The sequence below is a fragment of the Chrysochloris asiatica genome, unplaced genomic scaffold, assembly GCF_000296735.1.
Source record: "Chrysochloris asiatica unplaced genomic scaffold, ChrAsi1.0 scaffold00239, whole genome shotgun sequence".
Taxonomy (NCBI): domain Eukaryota; kingdom Metazoa; phylum Chordata; class Mammalia; order Afrosoricida; family Chrysochloridae; genus Chrysochloris; species Chrysochloris asiatica.
In genome coordinates this window covers 1,167,089-1,192,403 of record NW_006408757.1, presented here as the reverse complement: position 1 = coordinate 1,192,403, position 25,315 = coordinate 1,167,089, and the positions used below count along the sequence as shown (strand labels likewise).

General features: G+C 39.6%; 1 protein-coding gene across 1 annotated transcript in view; it reads left to right on the top strand.

Moving 5' to 3' along the window:
- PHKA1 (phosphorylase kinase, alpha 1 (muscle)) overlaps positions 1-25,315 on the top strand; it is a 436,562-nt gene that overhangs the window by 351,583 nt on the left and 59,664 nt on the right. The window contains exons 25-26 of the mRNA XM_006873408.1: positions 4,981-5,082; positions 22,167-22,282. Coding sequence (XP_006873470.1) covers positions 4,981-5,082; positions 22,167-22,282 — 218 coding nt within the window. The remainder of the gene's footprint in view (positions 1-4,980; positions 5,083-22,166; positions 22,283-25,315) is intronic.

The window sequence follows — 25,315 nt, the reverse complement described above, 5'->3', positions numbered from 1 at the left end:
CTATTTTAGACAGAATTGTACTCCCATGTTAGGCCATAATTGTTCAAACAGGTCACAGGATTTATAGGATATCAACTCTATACTATTAGTTCTGTAACTTCAAAATTCCACCTTTATACTCCCTAACTGCTGTTGGCTAACCACATTTCTTGCTAACGCCTAGAGTGATCTGGAGAGTGCTTTGAACTTTATATTTAAGAAATTATGTTGGATTCAGGAAGTGGAGCATCTGGACACTAAGATTTATTCACTGTATCTGTTTATCATAGTGTCAGTATTCTGACAAGTCAACATCATGATCAAATAAAGGAATAAAATACTTCTATCAATATTTATTGTGGTCCTGGTGTGATTGCTATAGGATAAGTCCTAGATTGCTAACTGCAAGATCAGCAATTCAAACCTACCAACCACTCCTTAAACAACATATTTAGGGTCATTATGCATCAGAACCTTCAGCAGCACTTAATATCAACAACATTAGGTATATTTGGCAAGATAACAATGTCAGTTAGAAAAATATTTAGGGCTTATTGAAGCTTCAGAGGCAATTGGTGGTTCAGTGGTAGAATTTTCACCTTCCATGTGAGAGATCCAGGTTTGATTCCCAGACAATGTACTTTAACTGCAGCTACCACACATCTGTCTGTGAAGTCTTATGTGTTGCTATGATACTGAACACGTTTCAGTAGATCTAGACTAAGACATTCTAAGTAAAAATACCTAGTGATACACTTCTGAAAATAAACCAATGAAAACCCTATGAATTACAGTGGTTTGAGCTGCAGCCTTCCTCTGTACCCTTTGGATCTAGGCTCCTTCTTGAAATCTTGTAAGCCAGTCACTTCTTGCCTTTGTAGCCTCCCCACCACATTTTGGGTAGCCAAAATATCCAAGTTGCCCATCACTGTCTACTCTGTGTATGGAGCGGATGAGTATGATCCTCACTATAAAGATTTTTTCCCTCTTATGAGCTACTGCATCCATAGGTATAGGTCAAGTTCATCAGATACTCTTTTTTCCCTCTTTCTTCTTCTAGTTGAGCTCTGATCATCCAGTCATTGAAGCCAGGTCTAGTGCGTATTATCTGCAAGTGTGGGTGTTTTTATGCATATGCCCTCTCTTCTTATTAGCTGGACGCTTCACTCTCCACTCTAGTCCTCTGTGGCTATGTCACTGACTCTGGGCCCAAGAGTCTCCAGGTCTTGCCACACTGCTGGCCAACCAGGTCTCCAGCCAGGTTCACAGGAGTGTATTGAACGTTGTAGGGCTTAGCTTGCAACTTCATTGCTGTTTTTCCCTCACTTCCCCTTATCGGTGACGAACATGGTCATCAATCAGAGCATGTATTCTCATTGAGTCTTAGTCTTGGAATGGGGTTGGCCCTGAGGGGACCCGGCCTCTTGGCTTGATGTCTCCTGGGCAAGCAACTTGCTTGATCTTGTAGTAATCAGTCAGACTGCCGTTATTGTTTTGTATTTATCCTGTCGGTCTTTCTTTCAAGAAGTATCTTCTGTTCTTCCAGCCACTCCAGGCTGGTCTGCTTGACCTTTCAAGTGGAAATTTCCCACCTCTGAAGATTCTGGATGGGGTTCAGGATTCCACCTATGGTCTTATGTAATGCAGAGGCTCCACAGGAAGCCTCCTTCACTGGGCATGTTGTAGCACCCTTTTAGGTATTCCAATCAGTTATAGGTAGAAGACAGACTTACAAGCTTTCTATGGTGATATTTCTGGCTATTCCTTTCTCTCCCCCTCAAGTGTCTATTTTATAATGGTATGCCAGGGAAACCAAGATTCAAAAGATTCAAAAGACAGCCAAGCATCTTAACATTATCCCCCCCCCTTTGCCCATTCCAACCATGTCTCAATCTCTGTATCCCAGACCCCTGTTGTTCCAAGGTTGTGCATCATTATTCACCTCTATCCCATCAGCTTTGTTCTTCCATTCCCCTCCCCCTTCTTATGTATTGCCCCCTCCCTAGCACCCAAACTCTCCTGTATCTATTCCCTACTGTACTCCACCTTCCCCTCCCTCCCCTCACCCCACCCCACCCCCATATCTCAGTAACCAGCAAAGAATCCCCACCCCCTTTAGTATGGGTTCTTTTTCTTAGTCTTTTAGAGTAGTCGTCCTATGCAGTATTTCTCTTTTTTTGACTGACTAATTTCACTCAACATAATTTCCTCAAAGTTCATCCATGTTATGTGATGGCTTGCAGCTTCCTTGTTATTCTTCAAGGTAGCATAATATTTAATTGTGTGTATGCACCATAGTTTGTTTATCCATTCTTCAGTTGATGGGCACTTTGGCTGTCTCCATCTTTTTGCTACTGTAAATAGTGCTGCTATGAACATTGGTGTGCATAGATTTACTCGTGTTATGGCTCACATTTCTTATGGGTAAATACCAAGTAGAGGAATTACTAGATCATAATGTATTTTTATTTCCAACTTTCTGAGGAAGCGCCATATTGCTTTCCAGAGTGGTTGGACCATTTTGCAATCCCACCAGCAATTCAGGAGTATCCTAGTCTCTCCACATCCTCACCAGCATTTATTGTCCTCCTCTTTTTTGATCTTTGCTGTTACTGCTGGTGTGAGATGATATCTTATTGTTGTTTTGATTTGCACCTCTCTAATGGCAAGTGATTCCTGGTGTGGCACTGTGGATTAATACGCCAGACTGCAAAGCCGTTTGAACTGCAAAGTCGGCAGTTCAAGCTCACCAGATGCTCCTTGGAAACCCTATATAGGGTCGCTATGGGTCGGAATAGACTCAATGGCACTTAACAACAACAACAACAATGGCTAGTGATCGTGAACATCTCTTCATGTTTGTTGGCTGCCTTGATCTCCCCATTGGTGAAGTGTCTGTTCACATCCTGTGCCCATTTTTTAATTGGGTTATTTGTCTTTTTCTTGTAGAGGTTTTCCCCCAAAAGCCTTTTAGCTGAGCTATTATCAAGTAGCTAAATATATTAGTTTGAGCCTAACTTAAATCAAATACGTAAGATAATTTGCATCATAAATAACCCTTTTAAGGTCAATAAGTAATAAGCACTAGACTGTGAACCACAAAGTCTGTGGTTCAAGCTCACTGGCCACTGCATGGGAGAAAGATGAGGCTTTCTGTTCCAGTGAAGATTGAAAGCCTATGTGGCACTGTAGGATAAGCACTGGACTGCAAGGTCAGTTTGAACTGCAAGGTCAGTGGTTCAAATCCACCAGCTGTTTCTCAGAAACCCTATACAGGGTCACTATGAGTTGGAACCAACTCAAAGGCACTTAACAACAACAAACCCTATACAGACAGGGTTGCTATGAATCAAAACTGACTCAGCAGCACTTAACAACAATAACATATTAGTGGTACAGTGGTTAAAGTGCTTGGCTGCTAACTGAAAAGTCTGTGGTTTGAACTCACCAGCTGCTCCATTAAGAAAGATATGGCACTCTGCTTCCATAATGATTTACAGTCTTGAAAACCTTATGGTGCAGTTCTAATCTGGCCTGTAAGTTCTCTATCAGTTGGAATCAACTCCGTGGCAATGGGTTTGTTTTTTGTTGTTGTTGTTATTTGGAGGTGGGGGATAGGTTTATATGCCAGGCACCATACTTTTTGCTTTATATTTACATTCATTGTCTGATTTAATCCATACAACAACCATCTGGATAAGACATTATTGTCCCACTTTTACCAGTTACCAATAAATAAATAAGAACTAAGGTTAAGTAACTTGCCCCAAGTTATGTAGCTAGTAAATAGTGTAATTAGAATCTAGGTCTGTCTGATTCCAAATGATTTCTAGCTCATCACATTGTTATAGACAAACTTATGATAAATTTAGTATTCTTTAGCAATAGTATCAAGGAATGTTTTCTGACAGGGTCTAGTGGTCAAAATAAATCTCAAAAGAGGAGGTCTAAACATTCTTCACAGTTTCTTAAATACCTATTATGGATACACTTAAATACCTATTATGGATACTATTGTGTGTGAATTCATTAAAACCATGACTCTTTGTTGCTTATGCAATTCAGTATAAGCATCTGCACCTGATATTCAACACCCTCACCAGTCTGGCCTCTATCTACCACTTCAACAGTTGTTGTTATTGATGCTAAGTAAGTTGATTCCAACTCATACTGACCCTGTACAGGTTTTCCCAGGAGTGGCTGATGGATTTGAACCATCAACCTTGTAGTTAGCAGTCTAGTGCTAGTCCTACAGTGCCACACTTCAATAGTACTCCCTACTTAGCAATACCTATACTTGAGATTAATACCTCCTCTGATTTTCAGATCACTTATTGTCTATATCTGTCATTTAGCACTTAATATGTATAATGCTTTATTATTGTGTATCTTGTTTATATATTCCATATCTCCAAAATAAAAGATTGTCTTCTCTCAGTCAGATACCATAGCATACCTGTCTGTGCTAAGATTGCTTAAAATTATGACCTACATGTAGTAAATTCTTAGTCAGATGTTGATGAACAAATTCAAGTTATTTGTATCAATTTTCTTAATTTCATAGATTAATATCAATTTTTAAGTCTCTATGTTTCTAGACTAGGAAGTTTCATTATTCTAGTCCATCTTCATGTAGTATCCCTTACATTCATTGCCTTTCTCTGATTGAGCTCCTTTCATTCTTCCCCTTTCATTTTTTCTATCTTCAAATATAGATACTATTGAGTGTGTATTGAGTCTATTGAGTAGTATGTGCGGAGTGGGAGGGAGAATAAATCAATGACCAGGTTAATCATAAAATAGATAATCAGTGCTTAAATAATTAAGAATTCATTGAAATATAGATACATAAGAAGTATGGTACTAGAAATTTATTTTGTAATAATTTTCTTCCACTCAAATGACTCAGAAATTCAAAGTGAGAAAGGAAATAATAAAAATAAGGGGATAATGTGACAAGCAAATTAGAAACCCCTTTGTCCTAATGTTTTTGCTGACTAGCTGAGGAAGCCACGGAGGGCCTGATGAATCTCAGTCCTTCAGCTATGAAGAGCCTCCTTCATCACATTCTCAGTGGCAAGGAGTTTGGAGTGGAGAGAAGTGGTAAGGTTGAATAAATTGCATTTCTATACCAGGGTGTTTGTTTTAAATGTCTCATGTTTTTTAAATGTTTTCCTTGTATCAGAGGGACCTTTTACTCCCCAATAAATACAAAAGTAAGTAAAAGAATATTGCTACAAAATCATAGAAACCTTTACTAAAATGTTTTTGTTGTTGTTAAGTGCCATCGAGTCTGTTCAAACTCATAGCAACCCTGTATTGTGTTTCCGAGAAGTGGCTGGTGAGTTTGAACTACCGATCTTGCAGTTCAAATCAACCTTTCCATCCAGTGCTTATCATACAGTGTCACACAAGGATTCACTTTACTAAATAGAAAATACCAAAATGTAAAGCTATTGCTTCATGATATTGTTTCTAGGCCTATATACTTCTAAAGGTGTTTTTTTTTTTTTTTTTTTTACTGTGGCACTGTTGGATCTACACTGGACTGAGAGCTACAAGGTTCAAACCCACCAGTTGTTCCTTGGAAACCCTATACAGGATTGCTGTGAGTCAGAACCAACTCAACGGCACTTAAAAACAATAATTCTTCCCCAAAGAATTCTATGTTCATCAATTTATACCATGTTAAAATGGAATTTTTAACACCCCCAAGGAACTCACACCATGTTACTTTGAAATATTCGAGTTTAGAAAACAAAAAGAGGTCTGAAGGGATAAGCTCAAGGCTGTAGGGTGGATGGGGTAAGGTTTCCCAAGAAATTCTTATAGAACAGCCCTTGCTACTCTCAAAGAATGAGCAGATGCATTGTTGTAATGGAAAAAAACAATTTCTTGTTTCAAATTTCCTAGCCTTTTTCTCAGCAATGCAGTTTTCAATTTTCTTAAAACATCTTCATTATAAGCCCCCATGATTGTCCTGTTTCCTTCAAGAAAAATCTCTCAAGATTACCCCTTGGGAATCCCAAAAATACCTCCCCATAACCTTCTGAATTGACCTCTCTATCTTGAATTTAACTGGTTCTGCATATCCCTTCAGAAATCATTGTTTTGATTGTATCTTGTGTGTGTGTGAAAACCTGGTCTTATATAATATTTGCCCTTTTGTGATTGGCTAATTTCACTCAACAAAATGTTCTCCAGGTTTATCCATGTTATAAGGTGTTTCCTAGATTCCTGGTTACTCTTTTTTTTTTTTTTTTTTTTAACTTCTTATTGTGAATTGAGTAAAGGGTTACAGATAAGATCATCTGCTTTTTACATTCAACAAATCATACACTTTGTTTCATCTCAATGATTATAATCCCCTCCCTGAAACAACAGTGATCCTATTTCCTCCCTGTGGTTTCCCTTTTACATCTTATATTTTGCAAATGAACAAAACAAAAATATTTCATGCACACATACAAAACAAAAAATATATATTCATTTAAATGTCCAAAGGGCACATTCTGCAAGCCAATTTCCTACCCATAGTCACACAGCCTTACTCAATCCATATGCCTACAGCCTCACACCACCATCTCTGCCACTGTCTCTGCCATCACCGCTCTTGTATGTAGGGATCCCATGCTCCACTTATTCTTTCCTTCTTGATGGTCCTGGGATCGTCTGTTATAGAAATGAACAATTGACTACTGTCCCCTTTTAGTTACACATCTTCTACAATTTCAGTTTTGATTATCACAATTAATCCTGCTAACAATTACTCACAATTGAATCATAAAATCCTATCAGCATCATCGACCACCCCCTTTCACCAGACCCATATGGCAAAGAAGAAAACTATTCAGTGGGGATTCTACCTTACCCACCCTCATTCTGAAACTAAGCACACCCATGAAAGCTTATAAGCCAGTCACTCTATCCCTTTATAGTTTCCCTGTTTTTTATATCCAGCATCTAAATTGCCCGTTCTTATCAACCCAGTGATGGAGTCCTGGTGTGGCACTGTGGGTTGATGTACCAGACTGCAAATCCATTTGAACTGCAAGGTCGGCAGTTCAAGCTCACCAGCTGCTCTTCAGAAACCCTATATAGGGTTGCTATGGTCAGAACCAACTCAACGGCACTTAACAACAACAATCAACCCAGTACACTAAGGAGGCAAGTATGTTACTTGATATGGAGAATCTTCCATTCTGGTTACAAGTTTAAGCAACTGCCTTCATAAGCAAAAGTTCAGTTCATCCAGTTGTAGAAATATACTCTTGCTCATGGTATCAAACGTCTTTATCTTCATCTGGTCAGGTTCTGGTCAGCTCAGCCCTAGCCATCCAATCTAGGTCACATGGGTATGAACTGCAAGTTTAGGAGTTCATGCACACCTCCCTGCACTTCAGAACATCTGGCCCCTTCACTCTCAGTCCTAGCCCCAAGGAGTTAGGTTAGTGCCCATGGGTTCAGGGATTTACACAACCCTCTAAACTTCAAACCAGTCAGCCCTTCCTCTTTTCTCTCTCATCTCAAGGTCGGTGGTTGCCAATGGAACATGTTCATGATTGTTCTTTAATATTGCATAGTACTCCATTGTATGTGTACCTTAGTTTGTTCATCCATTCTTCCATTGATGGACATTTAGATTATTCCCATCTTTTTGCTTTTGTGAGTAGTGCTACAATGAAATTCAGTGCACAATTTAAGGTAGCACCACAAAGTTTTCCACAGTAGTTGCACAATTTGACAATCCCACCAGCAGTGTATGAGGGTTTTAGTCTCTCCACATCTTTGCCAGCATTTGCTGTTTTCTTTTTTTAAAACTTTGCTGTTAATTCTGGGGTGAGATAATATTTCATTATTGTTTTGATTTGCATCACTCTAATGGCATTTCTTTATGTATTCCTTGGCAACTTGAATGTCTTCTTTGGTGACATGTCTATTCATGTCCTGTGCCAATTTTTAAAATTGATTATTTTTGGTTTTGCTATTGAGGTTTTCAAACTGTATATTTAGAGATTAGTCTCCTGTCTGATAAGGTCATTTTTTTTTTTTTCCAGTGTGGGTTCTCTTTTTACTCTCTTGATGGAATCATTGATGTGCATAACTATCTGATTTATAATGGGTTATGTGTTGGCCTATTAACCATAAGGTTAGTGGCTCAAATCTACTAGTCGCTCCACAAGAGAAAGATGAGGATTTCTGCTCCCATAAAGTTTTACAGCCTCAGAAATCCTATACAGGGTCTCTATGAATCATGGCCAACTGGATGGAACAAAATCAACCAACCATTAAACTAGTTTTGTCTTCTACTGTTATGTGCTTTTAGTTATTTTTGATAGTGTATATGCATGTATTAGGGACCCTAAGATTGTCGTTATTTTATTTTCCCCTTTGGTGGTCTTTATAGTTTTAGATTTTATGTTTAAGGCTTAGTTCTACCTTGAGTTCATTTTTGTATGCAGTGTGAGATATGGATCTTGTTTCATTTTTCTGCAAATGGACATCGAGTTTTGCTAGCACTCTTCCCCCATTTAATGAGTTTGGGTCCTTGGCAAAAGATTAGTATTCCTTAGGTAGATAGATTTTCTTCTGGCTTCTTCATTCTGTTTCATTGGTTTATGTGGCTGTCACTGTGCCAGTACTAGGCTGTTTTAAATATTCTGCCTGGGTAATAGTTTTGAGATCAGAAAGTGTGAGGATGTCCTTTTTATTCAGTAGTGCTTTGCTTACCAAGAGTCTCTCTTTTCCATATAAAGTTAGTGATTAGTTTTTCTATAGCTTTAAAGAATGATAATGGAATCTGGCCACCACTCACCTGTCAGCTTGTCATGCTGTGGTGATTTGAGTATTGCTACGATGCTGGAGGGTCAGAGAAAAAGAGGAAGACCCCCAGCAAGATGGATTGGGAAAGTGGCAGCATCAGTGGACAACAGTTATGAGGTTGGCCCAAGATCGATCAGTGTTTCATTCTGTTGTGCCACACTCATCGCTATGAGTCGGTACCAACTCAATGGCACCTAACAACAACAACAACAACAAAATGATGCTGGAAACTATGCTACTAGCATTTAAAATACCAAAAGGGTCATCCATGGTGGAGAGGTTTCAGTAGAGCTTCCAGACTAAGACAGAGCAGTTAATGCTTAGCCCAAATTTAAGCACTAAACACTTACGCCAATGATGATGAAACTGAAAAATTCTACCAACTTCTTCAGTCTAAAATTGATCAAACATGCAATAAAGACACACTGATAATTACTAATGATTGTAATGTAAAAGTTGGAAACAAAAAGAAGGATCAGTAGTTGGAAAATAAGGCCTTGTTAATAGAAACAATGTTGCAGATTGCATGACAGTATTTTTTAAGACCGACTTGCTCATTGCAAATACCTTTTTATAACCATATAAATGGTGACTCTACAGGTGGACCTTTCCAGATGGAATACACAGACATCAAATAGTCTACATCTATGGGAATAAACAGTGGAGATGCTCAATAAAAGCCAAAACAAGGCCGTGGGCCCACTATGTAACAGACCATCAATTCCTCCTGTGCAAGTTCAGGCTGAAGCTGAAGAAAATTAAAGCAAGTCCGCGAGAACCAAAATATGACCTTGAGTGTATCCCACCTAAAGTTGGAAACCATCTCAAGAACATATTTAATGCATTGTTGTTTTGAAGTGCTGTCAAGTTGTTTCCAACTCATAGCGACCCTGTATAGGGTTTCTGAGGAGTAGCTGGTTGGTTTGAACAGCTGACTGTGTGGTTTGCAGTCCAGTGCTGATCCTACAGTGCCACACCACTGTAAAAATTAAGGTTTATGTCCACTTGATTGGGCCAGGATTCTCAGTGATTTGGCACTTGAGATGCAGTTATCCCCCATGATGAGAGCTAATATAATCAACTCTATGATGAGGTCTTCTATGAGCAACTAATCAATTGAAGGGAACCTTATTTGGGGATGTGGCCTGCTTCCAATATATTAGACAGTTAGGCAAGGCTGGCTAGCTCTCTACTGGGTCTGGATCTCTTATCTGGCTTATTCTCTGGACTCCAGTTCTTTGGATTTGATCCAATGGCCTTCTCTATTACATGCCAATTGTGGGATTCACTGGCAGCCTGCCTTCTTATCTTCCTGCCTGCCTGCTTACTGTCTGGCCTGACAATCTTGGTTCATCTTCCCTGCAGCTCCATGAGTCAGAAGCCTGACACCTAACAAACTGACTTGAAACCAACCACCTCTAAAACTGTGCAAACTATTTCCTTGACATACACCTCTCTCCATCAGCAGCTCTGCAGGAAAGCCGAGGCTTTCTGCTCCCATAAATATTTACAGCTTCAGTATCACTATACAGGGTTGCTAAATGAGTCAGAGCTGTGACCATACATTAACAGAGAACTTCCAGAGGTTCAAGCCGGATTCAGAAGAAGATGTGGAATGAGGTCTATCATTGCTGACATCAGATGGTACTTGACTAAAAGCAGAGAATACCAGAAAAATGATCTCCTATGCTTTATTGACTCTGCAAAGGTTTTTGATTACGTGGATCATGACAAGCTATGGACAGTATTATGAAGAATGAATAATCTGCAACATTTAATTGTGCACTTGAGGAACCTGTACATAGACCAAGAGGCAGTTATTCAAACAGAACAAAGGAACACTGAATGGTTTAAAATTAGGAAAGTTGTATTCCTTCACCATACTTATTCAATCTGTTTGCTGGGCAAATAATCTGAGAATATGGATTATATGAAATAAATCAGGATAGTAGGAAGACTGATTAACAACCTGCGATATGCAATCTTACATGCCTAAAGCAAAGAGAACTTAAAATATTTACTGATGAATATCAAAGACCACAACCTTCAGTATCAGTTGCCCCTCAACGTAAAGAAAACAAAAATCCTCACCACTGGACCAATAAATAACATCATGATAAATGGGGAAAAAAATTGAAGTTGTCAAAGACTTAATTTTTCTTGGATCAGCCATCAATACTCATGGAAATAGCAGTCAAGTAATCAAATGACTTACTGCATTAGGCCAATCTGTGGCACAAGACCTCTTTAAAGTGTTGAAGAGTGAAGATGTCAGTTTGAGGAATAAGGTGCACCTGACCCAAACCATGGTGTTTTCAGTAATCTCATATGCATGTGAAAGTTGGACCATGAATAAAGAAGATCACAGAAGAATTGATGCCTTTGAGTTATGGTGTTGGAGAAGAATATTAAAAGTACCATGGGCTACCAAAAGAAGAAACAAATCTGTGTTGGAAGACATACAGCCAGAATGCTCCTTAGAAGTCAGGATGACTAGACTTCATCTCTCATACTTTGAACATATTGTCAGGAGACAGCAGTCCCTAGAGAAGGATTTCATGTTTGGTAAAATGGAGGTGTGAAGAAAAAGAGGAAGTCCCCCCCAAATGAGATGTATTAGTACAGTGGCAGCAGTGATGGGCACAAATGTTGCAACGATTGTGGGGTTGGCAGAGGACCAGGCAGGTTTCATTCTGTTGTACATAGGATCACTATGAGTCAGTACTGGCTTGATGGCACCTAACAACAATAACAAGTGAATCAGAACTGAATCAATGGCACACAACCATATATACTTATATAAGCTTCATGGGTTTACCTTCTCTAGAAAACCCAGCCTAAGACATTTGGTACCAGGAGCAGTTTTAGAGAAACAAAATCATAAGGATAGGGATTCTAAATTGGTTCTCAAAGTCTTGACTAGTTTTAATGGCACTGATAACTATACTTCTATTAGTAAAAAGGGTGCTGCTAATCTTTGGTGTGAGGTGGCAATGTTAATAAGCAAACTATCATCACCTATAGATCAAGTATTGGTGACAAGTGACACTGGGTGATCAACTGTTTGATACTTTTCTGCAATTTTGTCAGGATGAGAAATATAGAGAATCTGGTTAGTTGGTCCTACTGACTATCGTCCAAGTGGTAAAGGAAAGAGACTAGCTCAGGGCTTTGGAGTTATAGCTTATGCACACATAAAAGACCTTAGATTTCCCCTTGTGCCCTGAAAGTCTTGTTTCTTGTATTAACAAAGCTGATGTTTCTTAAAACCAAACTCAGAGTTTTATTATAAGAATGGCTGAATTACAATATGAACTTAATTCCCAACATCAAATGGTGTCAGATGTTAAAGTAAGGGTATTGATTGGGAAGAAATGTGATCCTGAAACTTGAGATGGAGACATGTTGTTGTTGTTAAGGGCCACCAAGTCAGTTCCAACCCATAACGACCCTGTTTAGAGTTTCTGAGGAGCAGCTGGTGAATTTGAACCACCACCAAGTCCAGCACATTAACCCATAATGCCACACCAGGACATATGAGGAAATGGGGACATATGAGAAGATCATTAGGAGGCTGGGGACACTGAGCCCCTAAATTCTGTTGAATTACTCCTGGAAACAGCACCACCCCTCCCACCTAAAGGGATAACTCCAATTTGCTTGCTGATCCAGTATTAGTAAAACCATTATCACCTCTGCCCACACTTGATGATATTAACCCAACTGTGCCTATTGAGATGATACCTGAGTCATTGTCTGGGATATCCCCTAAGGTAGTTGTGTTGCAAAACATTTCTGATTGTTCCCAGGAAGCAACTCCACAATTATTGCTTCTAGACTTATAAATAGACTGATGTTCCAGCAAACCTCAAAAGGTGAAGTACAAATTGTGACCCAGGAAAAAGCACGCTATACTCCAAAAGAACTGCTTGATTTTCCTAATAGGTACAACCAGAAACCTGGATAATATGTGTGAGGATGGCTATAAGGGTGTGGGATAATGCTGCAAAGAACATAAGGTTGGATCAGTCTGAGTTTACTGATATTGGCCCACTAAGTATAGATTCTTCATTCAGTGTTTCAGCTCAAGTGGTAAGGATCTAATAGATTATTTGGTTGGTTCACAGAAGCATGGATTTCACAATGGCCTATACTATGTCAAGTTAAAGTATCAGACCTGCCTTGATGTTTTATAGAGAAAAGAATCCAAAGACTTTGGGAAATTGGCATGTCACAATGGATTTATCAGGATAGATTCATAAACCCACACCAGAGGACAAACCCTTTACCACACCAGTGAACAACACGTTTTTGAAGGGAATCCCAGTCTCCTTGAAAACTGCTGTGATTGCTATTTTATGTAACTACCACCATTCAACTGTCAGTTTGTCATACTGTGTTACTTGTGTGTTGTTTTGATTCTGGAACCTATGCCACTGGTATTTTAAATACCAGTAGGGTCACCCATGGTGGACTGGTGTCAGCTGAACTTCCAGACTAAGACAGACTAGGAAGAAGGAGAGATGGGCTACTTCTGAATATTTAGTCACTGAAAATCTTATGACTAGCAGTGGAACACTATCAGATAGTGCTGGAATATTGTCAGTTATAGTGCCAGAAGATAAGCCCCTCATTTTGAAAGGCACTCAAAATATGACTGGGGAAGAGCTGCCTCCTCAAAGTAGAGTTTATCGTGATGATGTGAATGGATTAAAGCTTGCAGAACCTTCATTTTCAGATGGGGCACAACACAAAATGAGGAGAAACAACTGTAAACATCCATTAATAAACAGAGCATGGAATATACGAAGTATGAATCTAGGAAACTGGAAGTTGTCAAGAACAAAATGGAATGCATAAACATCAATATCCTAGGTGTTAGTGAGCTGAAATGGACTGGTACTGGCCATTCTGAATCTGACAATCACATGGTTTACTATGCCAGGAATGACAAATTGAAGAGGAATGGCATCAAATTCATCATAAAAAGAACATTTCAAGATTAATCTTGAAATACAATGCTGCCTGTGATAGGAAACTATCCATACATCTACAAAGAAGACCAACTGATTAGAGAGATCCATATTTTTGCCCATTCAATAAAGAGCTGACCCAAAGGAATGCTGAAATCATAAGACAATATCATTAATGTCACATGCAAATAAAATTTTGCTAAAGATAATTTTAAAATGCTGCAACAGTACATTGACACGAACTGCCAGAGGTTAAAGCTGGACTCAGATGAGGGCATAGAACTAGGGATATCATTGCTGACATCAGATGAATCTTGACTGAAAGGAGAAAATACCAGAAAGATGTTTACCTGTGCTTTATTGGCTATGCAAAGTCTTTCAACTGTGTGGGTCATGAGAAGCTATGGACAACACTGTAGAGAATGAGTATTCCAGAGCACTTTAATTGTGCTCATGAACAAAGGGACACAGAATGGTGTAAAATCAGGAAAGGTGTGTTCCAGGGTTGTATTCTTTCACCATGCTTATTCAATCTGTATGCTGAGCAAATAATCCGAGAAGCTGGTTTATATGAGTAAGAATGGACATCAGGATTATATGAAGACTTATTTCAACCTGTGATATGCAGATTATACAACATTGTGCTTAAAGCAAAAAGGACTTAAAATACTTACTGATGAAGAACAAAGACTACAGTTTTTGGTATGGGTTGCACCTCAATGTAAAGAAAACTAAAATCCTCACCACTGGACCAATAAATAACATCACTATAAATGAAGAAAAGATTGAAGTTGTCTAAGACTTCATTTTGCTCAGCTCAACCATCAACACTTATGGAAGCAGCAGTCAAGAAGTCAAACAACTTATTGCATTGGACAAATCTTCTGCTCAAGAACTCTTTAAAGTGTTGAAGAGCCAAGATATCAGCTTGAGGACTAAGGTGCACCTGACTCAACCCATGGTATTTTCAATAGCTTTATTTGCATGTGAAAGTTGGACAAAGAATCAGGAAAACTGTAGAAGAATTGATGTGTTTGAGTTATGGTGTTGAAGAAGAATACTAAAAGTACCATGGACTTACAGAAGAACAAGCAAATCTGTTTGGTACAGCCAGAAAGCTCCTTAGAAGCCAGGATAGCCAGACCTTGTTTCTCATACTTTACATATTATCAGGAGAGTCCAGTTCCTGAGAAGGACATCATATAATAAAGACAAAGACACTTTATGAGATAGATTGGCACAGTGGCAGTATCAATGGGTGCAAGCATAGCAACGATTGTGAGATCGGTGCAATGTTTCATTCTGTTGTGCGTCAGGTTGCTATGAATCGGTACCAACTTGCAGGCACTTAATAATGACCAACAAATTTGAATGTGGGAACTGTCCTAATTGAATTAAGACACCTAACTACAATAGGGCTAATTAGATACCATGGTGGTAGAGGTCAAGTGGCGGCACTTAATCAGCAAAGACAAGGTGTGCTGTAATGTACAGCAGAATCAAAGTAGTAATCAGAATAGTTTGAATTCTGTGGTGTTATGGCATTGGCTAGTTAGGCAGGGTGTAATAACTAAGAAATAGATGGGAAACCTACTAAATATTTACGTGATCTATACAAGAAAAAGGAGCTCTGGTAGTGTAGTGGTTACGAGTCAGGCTGCAAACCGCAAGGTCAGCAGTTCGAAACTAACAGCTGTTCCGCTGGAGAAAGATGAGGCTTTCTGCTCCCATAAAGATTTACAGCCTCAGAAACCCTGTACAGGGTCGCTATGAGTCAGAATCGACTCCACGGCACATAACAACAACAACAACATACAAGAAAAAGAATCTAACTTGTATTGTCAGAAAAGAGAGTGATGGCTTTTCAATCATTTCCAAGACTTGAAACAATTTACAGACCCACAACCTCTTGATTAAAAGGGAGGCCAGGTCTCCTTGAAGAAGGATCCCACTACACCATCAGAAATTTATAGTGTTAGTCTTTCTCCCAGCCTTCTCCAAAGTACCTTTCAAAAAGTGATTGTTTGCTGGGGAAAGGAAATAATCAGACTTTTCACATATTACTGGACACTGCCTTTGGATTGACACTAATTTCAGGAGGTCCAAAACATCACTGTGGCCCACCAGTCACAGTGGAGAGAGAGAGTGCATATGCAGGTCAAATTATTCATGGAGTCTTAGCTAAGGTCTGTCTTGCTGTGGTTGCAGTGTGTCCCCAAACATTTCCTGTAGTGATTTCCCCAATTCCAAATTATATAATCAGAATAGACATACTCAGCAACTGGAAGAACCCCCACAATGGATCCCTGAAATGTAGAATAAGTGCTATTATGGTAGGAAAGGAGTCCTGATGTGGTGCTGTAGGATAATTACTATACTGCTAACTGCAAGGCCAGCGGTTCAAACCCACCAGCCACTCCTCAGAAACGGTATACAGGGTTGCTATGAATTAGAACTGACTTGACGGCATTTAACAATAACAACAAATGATAGGAAAAGAGCCTTGGCATCATGCAAGCTTGACAGTTCAAACCCACTGCTCACTCTCAGAAATCCCATACAGGGTCACTATGAGTCCTGAACCAACTTGATAATACTTAACAACAACAACAACATGCTAGGAAAAGCCAAGTGGAAGCCATTGGAACTACCTCTACCTAGGAAAATAGTAAACAAAAAGCAATACCACATTCATGGAGGGATTGCAGAAATCAGTGCTGCAGTTAAGGACTTGAAGGATGCAGGAGTGATGATTTTTACCACATCTCCATTTAATTTGCCTATTTGGGCTGTGCAAAAGACAGATGGGTCTTGGAGAATGACAGTGGATTATCATAAACTTAACCAGGTGCTGACTTCTATTGCAATTGCTGTGCCAGATGTTGTTTCATGTTTTTCTTGAGAAAATTATATTTCTCCTGGCACCTGATATGCAACTACTGATCTGGCCAATGCTTTTTTCTCAATTCCAGTTTCAAGGGATCCCTGAAAAAAATTGCCTTCATCTTGGAAGGCCAACAGTAAGCCTGCACTGTCCTATTTCAGGGGTACATAAGCTCTCCACTGTCAAATCTGATCTGACTCATAGTAACCCTGTATAGGGCTTCTGAGGAATGACTGGTGAGTTGGAACCACCGACCTTGTGGTTCAAACTGACTTTGAGGTCCAGGGCTTATCGTACAGTGCCATACCTACAAAAATTCAGGCAACCTAGCTTGGATGATTATTGTTGTTAAGTGCTATCGAATTGGTTCTGACTCATAGCAACCCTGTATAGGGTTTCTGATGAATTTGAACTGCCAAACTTGAAGCTCAAACTGACCTCTTAGTCTAGTGCATTATCCTACAGTGCCACACCAGGACCAGAACTCGATCAGCTGAAGAATAAGGTGTTTGATACTGTGAGCAAATTCAAATTGCTACAATTTGATGAACTAGACTTTTGCTTATGGATGCAGTTGCTCAAAATTCCAACCAAAATAGAAAAATTCTTCATATCAAGAAACAAGCTTATTTCTTCAGTGTACTGGCTTGGTAGGGATGGACAACTTAGACAATGACTATCAAAAATGGGAGGGGGCTATAAAAGCATGAAATGGCTAGTTTACAAACTTTCATGGGTATGCTTAGTTTCCGGATTTAAGGTAGAATCCCCACTGAATAGTTTTCCTCTTTTCCAGATGGATCTGGTGAAAGGGAATGGGGGATGATGGTGATAGGATTTTATGATTCAATTGTGAGTAATTTTTGGCAGGATTAATTATGATCATCAAAGCTAAAATTGTAGATGTGTAACTAAAAGGTGTGTGAGGAGTTAATCTTTCATTTCAGGAACTGATGACCCCAGGACTACCAAGAAGGGAAAGCATGAGATCACTGCCTAGAAAAGCAAGGATACCAGAGATGGTGGCAGAGGCAGTGGCATGGAGAAACAGAACAGCTACAGGCTCTAGGCCATGGACTGAATAAGGCTGTGTGTCTTTGGGCAGGAAGCTGGCTTGCAGAATGTGCCCTCTGGACATTTAAATGAACACACACACACACACATATTGTTTTGTGTGTTGTTAAGTGCCGTCGAGTCAGTTCCGACCTATAGCGACCCTGTACAGGGTTTCCGAGGTTGTAAATCTTTACGGGAGCAGAACACCTCATCTTTCTACCACGGAGTGGCTGGTAGTTTCGAACTGCTGGCCTTAAGGTTCGCAGCCCGATTTGTAACCATTACGCTACCAGAACTCTCTCTATATAAATATATATAGTATGTATACATAAAATAGTTTTGCTTTATTCATTTGCGAAATATATAAATGGGGAGCCACACCCTATAGTAGAATAGCAGGATAACTGTTGTTGCAGGAAGGGGATTGTAATCATTGAGCTGAAACAAAGTGTATAATTTGATGAATATAAAGCTGGTGATCTTATCTGCAAGCCTTCACTCAATTCACAATAAAAAAGTTTTTTAAAAAATTTCAGCTGCCTTCCACTTCAGTGAAATTTCTAGAAGTTCAGTGGTCTGGGGTATGTCAAGATATTCCTATTCAAGTGAAGGATAAGTTGTTGTATATGGCCCCCTGATGACTGAAAAAGAGGCACAATGCCTGGTGGCCCTTTTTGGATTTTTGAGGCAAAATATCCCTCATTTGAATGTGACTACTTCAACCTGGGAGCACAGAGGCTCAATAGAAAAAGCACTGGATGTGAATCACAATGTCTGCAGTTTGAGCTTACCAACAACTCTTGAGGAGAAAGATGAGACTTTCTGCTCCCACAAAGATTTAAAACCCTGGAAACCTATACAGTGTCACTATGAATTGGAGCCAACTAGATGGCACTTAACAACACTCCAGCTAATCAAGTGACCCAAAAAGCTGCTAGTTTTGAGTGCGACCAAAAATAAAAGAAAGATCTGCACCAGGTTCAGACTACTGTAGAAGCCACTCTGCTGCTCAGGCCATATGATCCATCTGATCCAATGGTACTTGAAATGTCAGGGTCAGATAGCGATGTAGTTTGGATTCTTTGGCAGGCTCCAATTGGTGAATCTTAGCACAGACCCTTAGGATGTTTGAGCAAAGTCCTGCCATCCTCTACAGATAATTACTTTCCTTTTAAGAAACAGCCTTTGGCTTGTTGCTGAGTCTTACTGAGTCTTGATACTTAGTCTTACTGAGTCAAGACTTAACACCTAACCATGGGCCACCAAGTCTCCATGCAACCAGAGCTACCCATTATGAACTGGGTATCATCTGACACAGAGTTATAAAGCTGGATGTGAATAGCAGCACTCCATCATTAAATGGAAGACAGGACTCAAGCAGGACCTGAAGGCACAAGTAAGTTGCATGAGGACGTGGCCCAAATACCTATGGTCTCTACTTCTATTACACTAGTTTCCCTCTTCCAGTCTATGCCTAAAGCCTTGTGGGTGTTCCTTATGATCAGTTGACTGAGGAATAGAAAACTCATGCTTGATTTACAGATGGTTTTGCATGATATGGAGGTACCAATCAAACTGGGTAGCAGCAGTACTACATACAGTCCCTTTCTGGGACTTCCTTGCAGGACAGTGGTGAAGGGAAATCTACCCAATGGGCAGCTCTTCAAGCAGTACATCTGATTTTCATTTGCTTGGAAGGAGAAAAGGCCAGATGGGATACCCTATACTGCTTCATGGGCTGTAGCCAATGGTTTGACCGGATGGTAAGGGACTTGAAAGGAACATGATTGGAAAATTGGTGACAAGGAGATGTGGGGAAGAGGTATGTGGATAGACCCCTCTGAATAAACAAAAAAAGTGAAGATATTTGTGGTGTCATTTGAATGCTTACCAAAGGGTTACCTCAGCAGAGGAGTATTTTAGCAATCAAGTGGATAGGATGACACTTTCTGTGGACACGAATCATGCTTTTTCTCCAGTCACTCCTGTCATTGTCCAATGAACAAAGTGACTATGGTGGCAGTGATGGAGATTATGCATGGTCTCAGCAGCATGGGCTTCTACTCACCAAGACTGACTTGGTTAGAGTCACTGCTGTGTCCCCAATCTGCCAGCTGCAGAAACCAACACTGAGCCCTCAATATGGGACCATTCCTTGGGGAATCAGCCATCAACCTGGTGGCAGGTTGATTTCATCAGACCACTTCCTTAATGGAAAGGGCAGTGTTTTGTTCTTACTGAAATAGATACTTACTCTGGATATGGATTTGCCATCCCTGTATGACATGCTTCTGCCAAAGCTGCCATATGTGGACTTACAGAATCCCACAGAACATCACCTTGGATCACAGGACTCACTTCACAGCTAATGAAGTGAGGCAATGTAAACATGCTCATGGAATTCACTGGTCTTACCATGTCCCTCATCATTATGAAGCAGTTGGCTTGATTGAGCAAGGCAATGGTCTTTTAAAGATACAAATACAGCACCAGCTAGGTAGAAATATCTTGCAGGATAGGGACAATATTCTCTAGGAGGCTGTATATGCTCTAAACCAGTGTCCAATATATAGTGCTGTTTTTTAAATAGCCAGGATTCACAGGTCCAGGAGCTGATGGGTTCTGACTCATAACAACCCTGTTTCTGAGGAATGGTTGGTGGGCATGAACCACTGACCTTATGATTAGCACTCCAGTGCTTATCCAACAGCACTAAACCAGGACATCACATTTAGTAGGGGTAAGAAAAAACTGACATTTATGTTTTGACAACAGTTATGTTAAATTTTAATTTTCTGTTATATGGGCAAGAAATGGAAACAAGCCTAGAAAATTAAATAGGTGACAAATTGTGGAAATGTGGGCAACTTTTTCTTTTGTCCCAGACATTTCAATGTCAATGCAATAAATAAAATATTTTTAAAGCAACAAAATAATAATGTCACTTTGAGGGCTAAGGTGCACCTGACCAAAGTCGTGATATTTTCAATCACCTCATATGGATGTGAAAGTTGGACAATGAATAAAGAAGACTGTAGAACAATCAATGCATTCGAATTATGGTATTGGTGAATAATATTGAAAGTACTATGAACTGCCAGAGGGGAAAAAAACTATCTTAGAAGAAGTACAGTCAGAATCCTCCTTAGAAGCCAGGATGGCAAGACTTTGTCTCTTGTGCTTTGAGCATGTCAGAAGGGACTGGTCCATAAGAGAAGGATATCATTCTTGGTAAAGTAGAGGGTCAGCAAAAAAAAGACTCCTGGTAAGATAGATTGACACAGTGGCTGCAACAATGGGATTGTGATCGTTAGGTTCTGCATCAACTTGATTGAGCCAAGATTCCCAGTTGTTTGACAGTTGATAGTTAACTCTATGATGATTGGCTGTGAGAAGCCAATCAATTGACTAGATGTTTCCTTGCGGGTGTGGCCTGCTCCAAATATAATGGACCTGCAGGGAAGACTCACACTCTTTCCTGCTGGAACTAGATCTGGGTCATCCTCCAGTGACCTGCTCTATTGTGTATTTGCCTGCTGAGCCTACCTGCCAAGTGTGCCTAGAAAACTGGACAATCACTGGAGGGACCTGCATGCCTGTTCCTGTCATCCTGGCTCATGTGCTCCATTCTGCCTGTTCTACAGCATGACTGACCAGGCCTTAGACACCTGTCACCCTGATACTGCCCCTGCTCCAGCACCAAGGTGCCTTAACTTGGGATTCCTGCCTTACAGGCCAGCCTGCTGATCTTGGTTCACCTGGCCTGCACTTGGGTCTTGTTGGTTCACCTGGCCTGCACTTGGGACGCTCCTATCTCTATATTTGTGAGCCAGTTCCTTGATCCAAGGTTCTCTTTAGAGAAAGAGCGAGAGAGAGAAGGAGAGAGTCCTGGTGTGGTTCTGTGGTCTAATGCGTCAGACTGCAAAGTCATTTGAACTGCAAGGTCAGTGGTTCTGCTCCTTGGAAAAACTATACAGGGTCACTATGGGTTGGAATTGACTCAACGGCACTTAACAACAACATATATATAATATGGTAATGCACTGGACCACAAGGTTGGTTTGACAAGGGTCATCTGTAATGTTCAACTTTTAGGCTTAGTACAAATAAATAATGTCAGACGGATAGATGGCAAACCTTCAAGTGATTAAAGAAAGTTATGATGCAATGCTTCATAAGCTTTAATGTACATAAACACCTGGGAATCTTTCTAAAATGCAATTTCTGATTCATTAGGTCTGGGGTGCGACCTGAGATCTACTAACAAGCTCCCAGGTGATGCTGATGCTGCTGTTCCACAGACCATACTTTGAATAGCAATGTTATAGTTTTCTGTTGTTGTTTTTATTCATTGAAAAAATAAAGGACATACATCTAGGTCCTTTTAGCTTGTTGAGGGATAAATCTGAACTTGATTATCCTTTCTCTTTATCCTGTCATATTATGTATAGTTCGTCCCACTGATTCAAATATCAGCCCTGCTATTTCTATCCACGAGATTGGTGCTGTTGGAGCAACTAAAACGGAACGAGCTGGGATCACACAGTTAAAAAGTGAGATAAAGCAGGTAAGATACTTGGAAGAACTTTGGAGTCAGGCTTTGTTGGGATCTTTGGTTTCACATCCTTACTTTAATGTGAACTATATGTTTTGGGATGGAATATCATAGACTATCTATCTTAACTGAGAGTCAGGTGAAACAATTGTTGTTGTTGTGTGCCGTGGAGTCGGTTCCGACTCATAGCAACCCTGTACAAGGTTTCCGAGGTTGTAAATCTTTACAGGAGCAGAAAACCTCATCTTTCTCCCTTGGAACAGCTGGTAGTTTCGAACTGCTGACCTTGTGGTTCACAGCCCAATTCATAACCACTATGCTACCAGAGCTTCTTGTGAAACAATTAGGGGATCCTTTAACTTAAAATTCCTATTAGTTCTGTATAACATGCATCTACTATTGACCATTTTACAAATAAGATAACAAGTAGCTTGTATGATTCTCCTTTGTATCAGATTTTGTAGTAACTTTCATTTTTCTGAACCAAACTATTTTGTTAATTTTTGTAAGATAATAACTTGTTTCTAATAACAAGTAAGTGAAACCCTGAGTTTCTCTTGTTAGGATCGACATGTAATTTTTAAATTTACTTTATGAAACTAGACTAAGACTCTTGAGTTTTAAAAATCCATAATAGAGAGAACACCAGATTAAGCAAGGGCCTTATTTTTTTACTCTATTTTCAGGTATTGTCTCCAAATTAGATTTTTACCACCCTTATGACTGAAGCATTGTAATTGTTTTGATCATAGACTGACCTCCCAGATCCTCTGTTCTTATCATTTTATTCTGTTCTTGACTCTGCCATTTGTCAATTAAGTTCAGGGTGATGCTGCCACATACATCATTCTCTGGTTGTTGTTTGTTCTTATTGGTTCTCAGTCCACAGAACTTCCTTTAGGATATTTTTCATAGCAGGCTTGGATTTGGCAAAATCCCTTAGCTTTTGTTTATCTTGGAATGTTTTGATTACACCATCATATTTGATTAACAGCTTTGCTGGGTAGAGGATTCTTAGTTGGAAATTTTTTTCTTTCAGGGTTTTATATATGTCTCCCCATTGCCTTCTTGCCTGCATAGTTTCTGTTGAGAGATCCGAGCTTAATCTGATTTGCTTGCCTTTGTATGTTACACTTCTCTTTTCCCTAGCTGCTTTCAGGATTCTGTCCTTATCTTTTATTTTGGAGATCTCAATTATCATATGTCTTGGTGAGTGTCTTTTAGGATCTGTCCTTCCTGTAGTTTGTTGAGCTTCTTGAATGCTTATCTTTTCGCTTTTCAGGATGTTAAGGAAATTTTCTTCCAGAAGCTCATCAGATATCTCTTCTGTGGGCTTATGTGATTTTTCCTGTTCTGGAATGCTGATAATTCTTAAGTTATTCTTCTTCATGTTTTCCAACGTGAATCTTAGGTCTTCTTCAGATTTTTTTATCCTTTTTTTGTGTTTGCTCTTCTAAGTAGTGTTGAGAGATTTATCTTCTAGCTCACTAGTTCTGGCTTCTATCTCTTCAATTCTACTCTTTTGCCCTTTCAGTGTATTGTCCATTTCAGACATTCTATTATTAATCATTTGGACCTCTTTCTGTAGGTTTTTAATTGTTTCCAATGCTGTATCTATTTTATTTGATTGTTCCTATAGTGCTTTCCTGACTTCTTCCATATTTTTCTCAACCCCATTGTATAGTGTTTTGATACTTTTTATAATCATTTTTCTGAATTCCTTCTCAGGCATTTCCAAAGCCTGCCCATCTTCAAGTATGAAGTGTAGTTCTACTTCCAGCTCATTTACCTCAGTCACTTTATCTCGTTTCTGGACATGTGTTGATATGATCATCTGTTTTTGTTTTGGGGGCATATTCAGGAGTTATCTGTGGCCTGAATACTTAGATGGGTGTGTGTTTTGGTATTTTTTATGTTTTCTGATTGCTTCCAGGTAGATGTGATCAGGAGATGATCTTCCCTTTTCACTCTTCTGCCTGAGAAATTTCAAGATGCCACTGTTGGTCATTGTGACATAACACAGGATTTAATTTTCAGCCTATTTCCTTTTTAGTCTGCCTGTCCCACTCCAAAATCCCCTTTCAGGCCTTTTTCCTAGTGATAAACAGTTCAGGGCCAGCTGTGGCTGTTTTGTACTGCTGTTTGGTTTTAAGTGGAAACCATCACTTTCATTTTTGAGGAGATCTGTGTGCATGCATAGTAGAACCCTCCGAGGGTGTGGGTGGGGTGTCCACTCACTCAGGCACCACCTCTAGTCACCAGAATGGAAGTGCACAGACAGTGAGAGACCAATGATCAGATAAAAAAAAAAAAAAAAAGAATGTCCACACCCTTATCTCCATGTTTCCATCAGGCATCCATGGCTGCTCTGATCCTTCCTCTGCTTGGTCTCAGTAGCAGCTGAGCATCTTGAATTAGAAAGAAATTGATTTCTTGCTTCTGCTACAAATTCCCCTAGCTGTAAGCCTTCCAACCTTCTAAATATTCCTTTATATGTAATTCAGAGTTCTGGGACCATCCTCTGAGCCTACTTGGTCTAGTATTCTGTATTGTTGCTGATGGAGCTCCTCACGGCACTTCCACCCACTCTGCCATCTCGTTTGTTCTCTCTATACTTATTTGTTTTTAAGAAACCATTTAGGAAAATGAGCTAATGCTTGAAGCTTAATTTGAACTAAGCAGAATTTGAATACTCTTGTTAAATACACTTTCACATTTATATTTTATGTAAGGGCCAAAATAGGACTAGAATAAGAAAGTGCATTGTAATAAGAAGTTTTCACTCTATAGATTTTTTTCCCCAGATAAATTTGATAATGTATACATTTTCCCGTCTGAAAGGTGAAAAAACGTGTATTTAGTAATGAATAGACTGATTTATTTTGTTGATAAACAATCCTAGTTTTGGCTGAGACTATTTGGCTAAACATATCAAAGTTATTTATGTTGTTGTTGTTGTCAAGTGCCATCGAGTCGGAACCAACTCATAGCGATCCCATGCACAGCAGAATGAAACAATGTCCGATCCTGGGCCAACCTCACTAC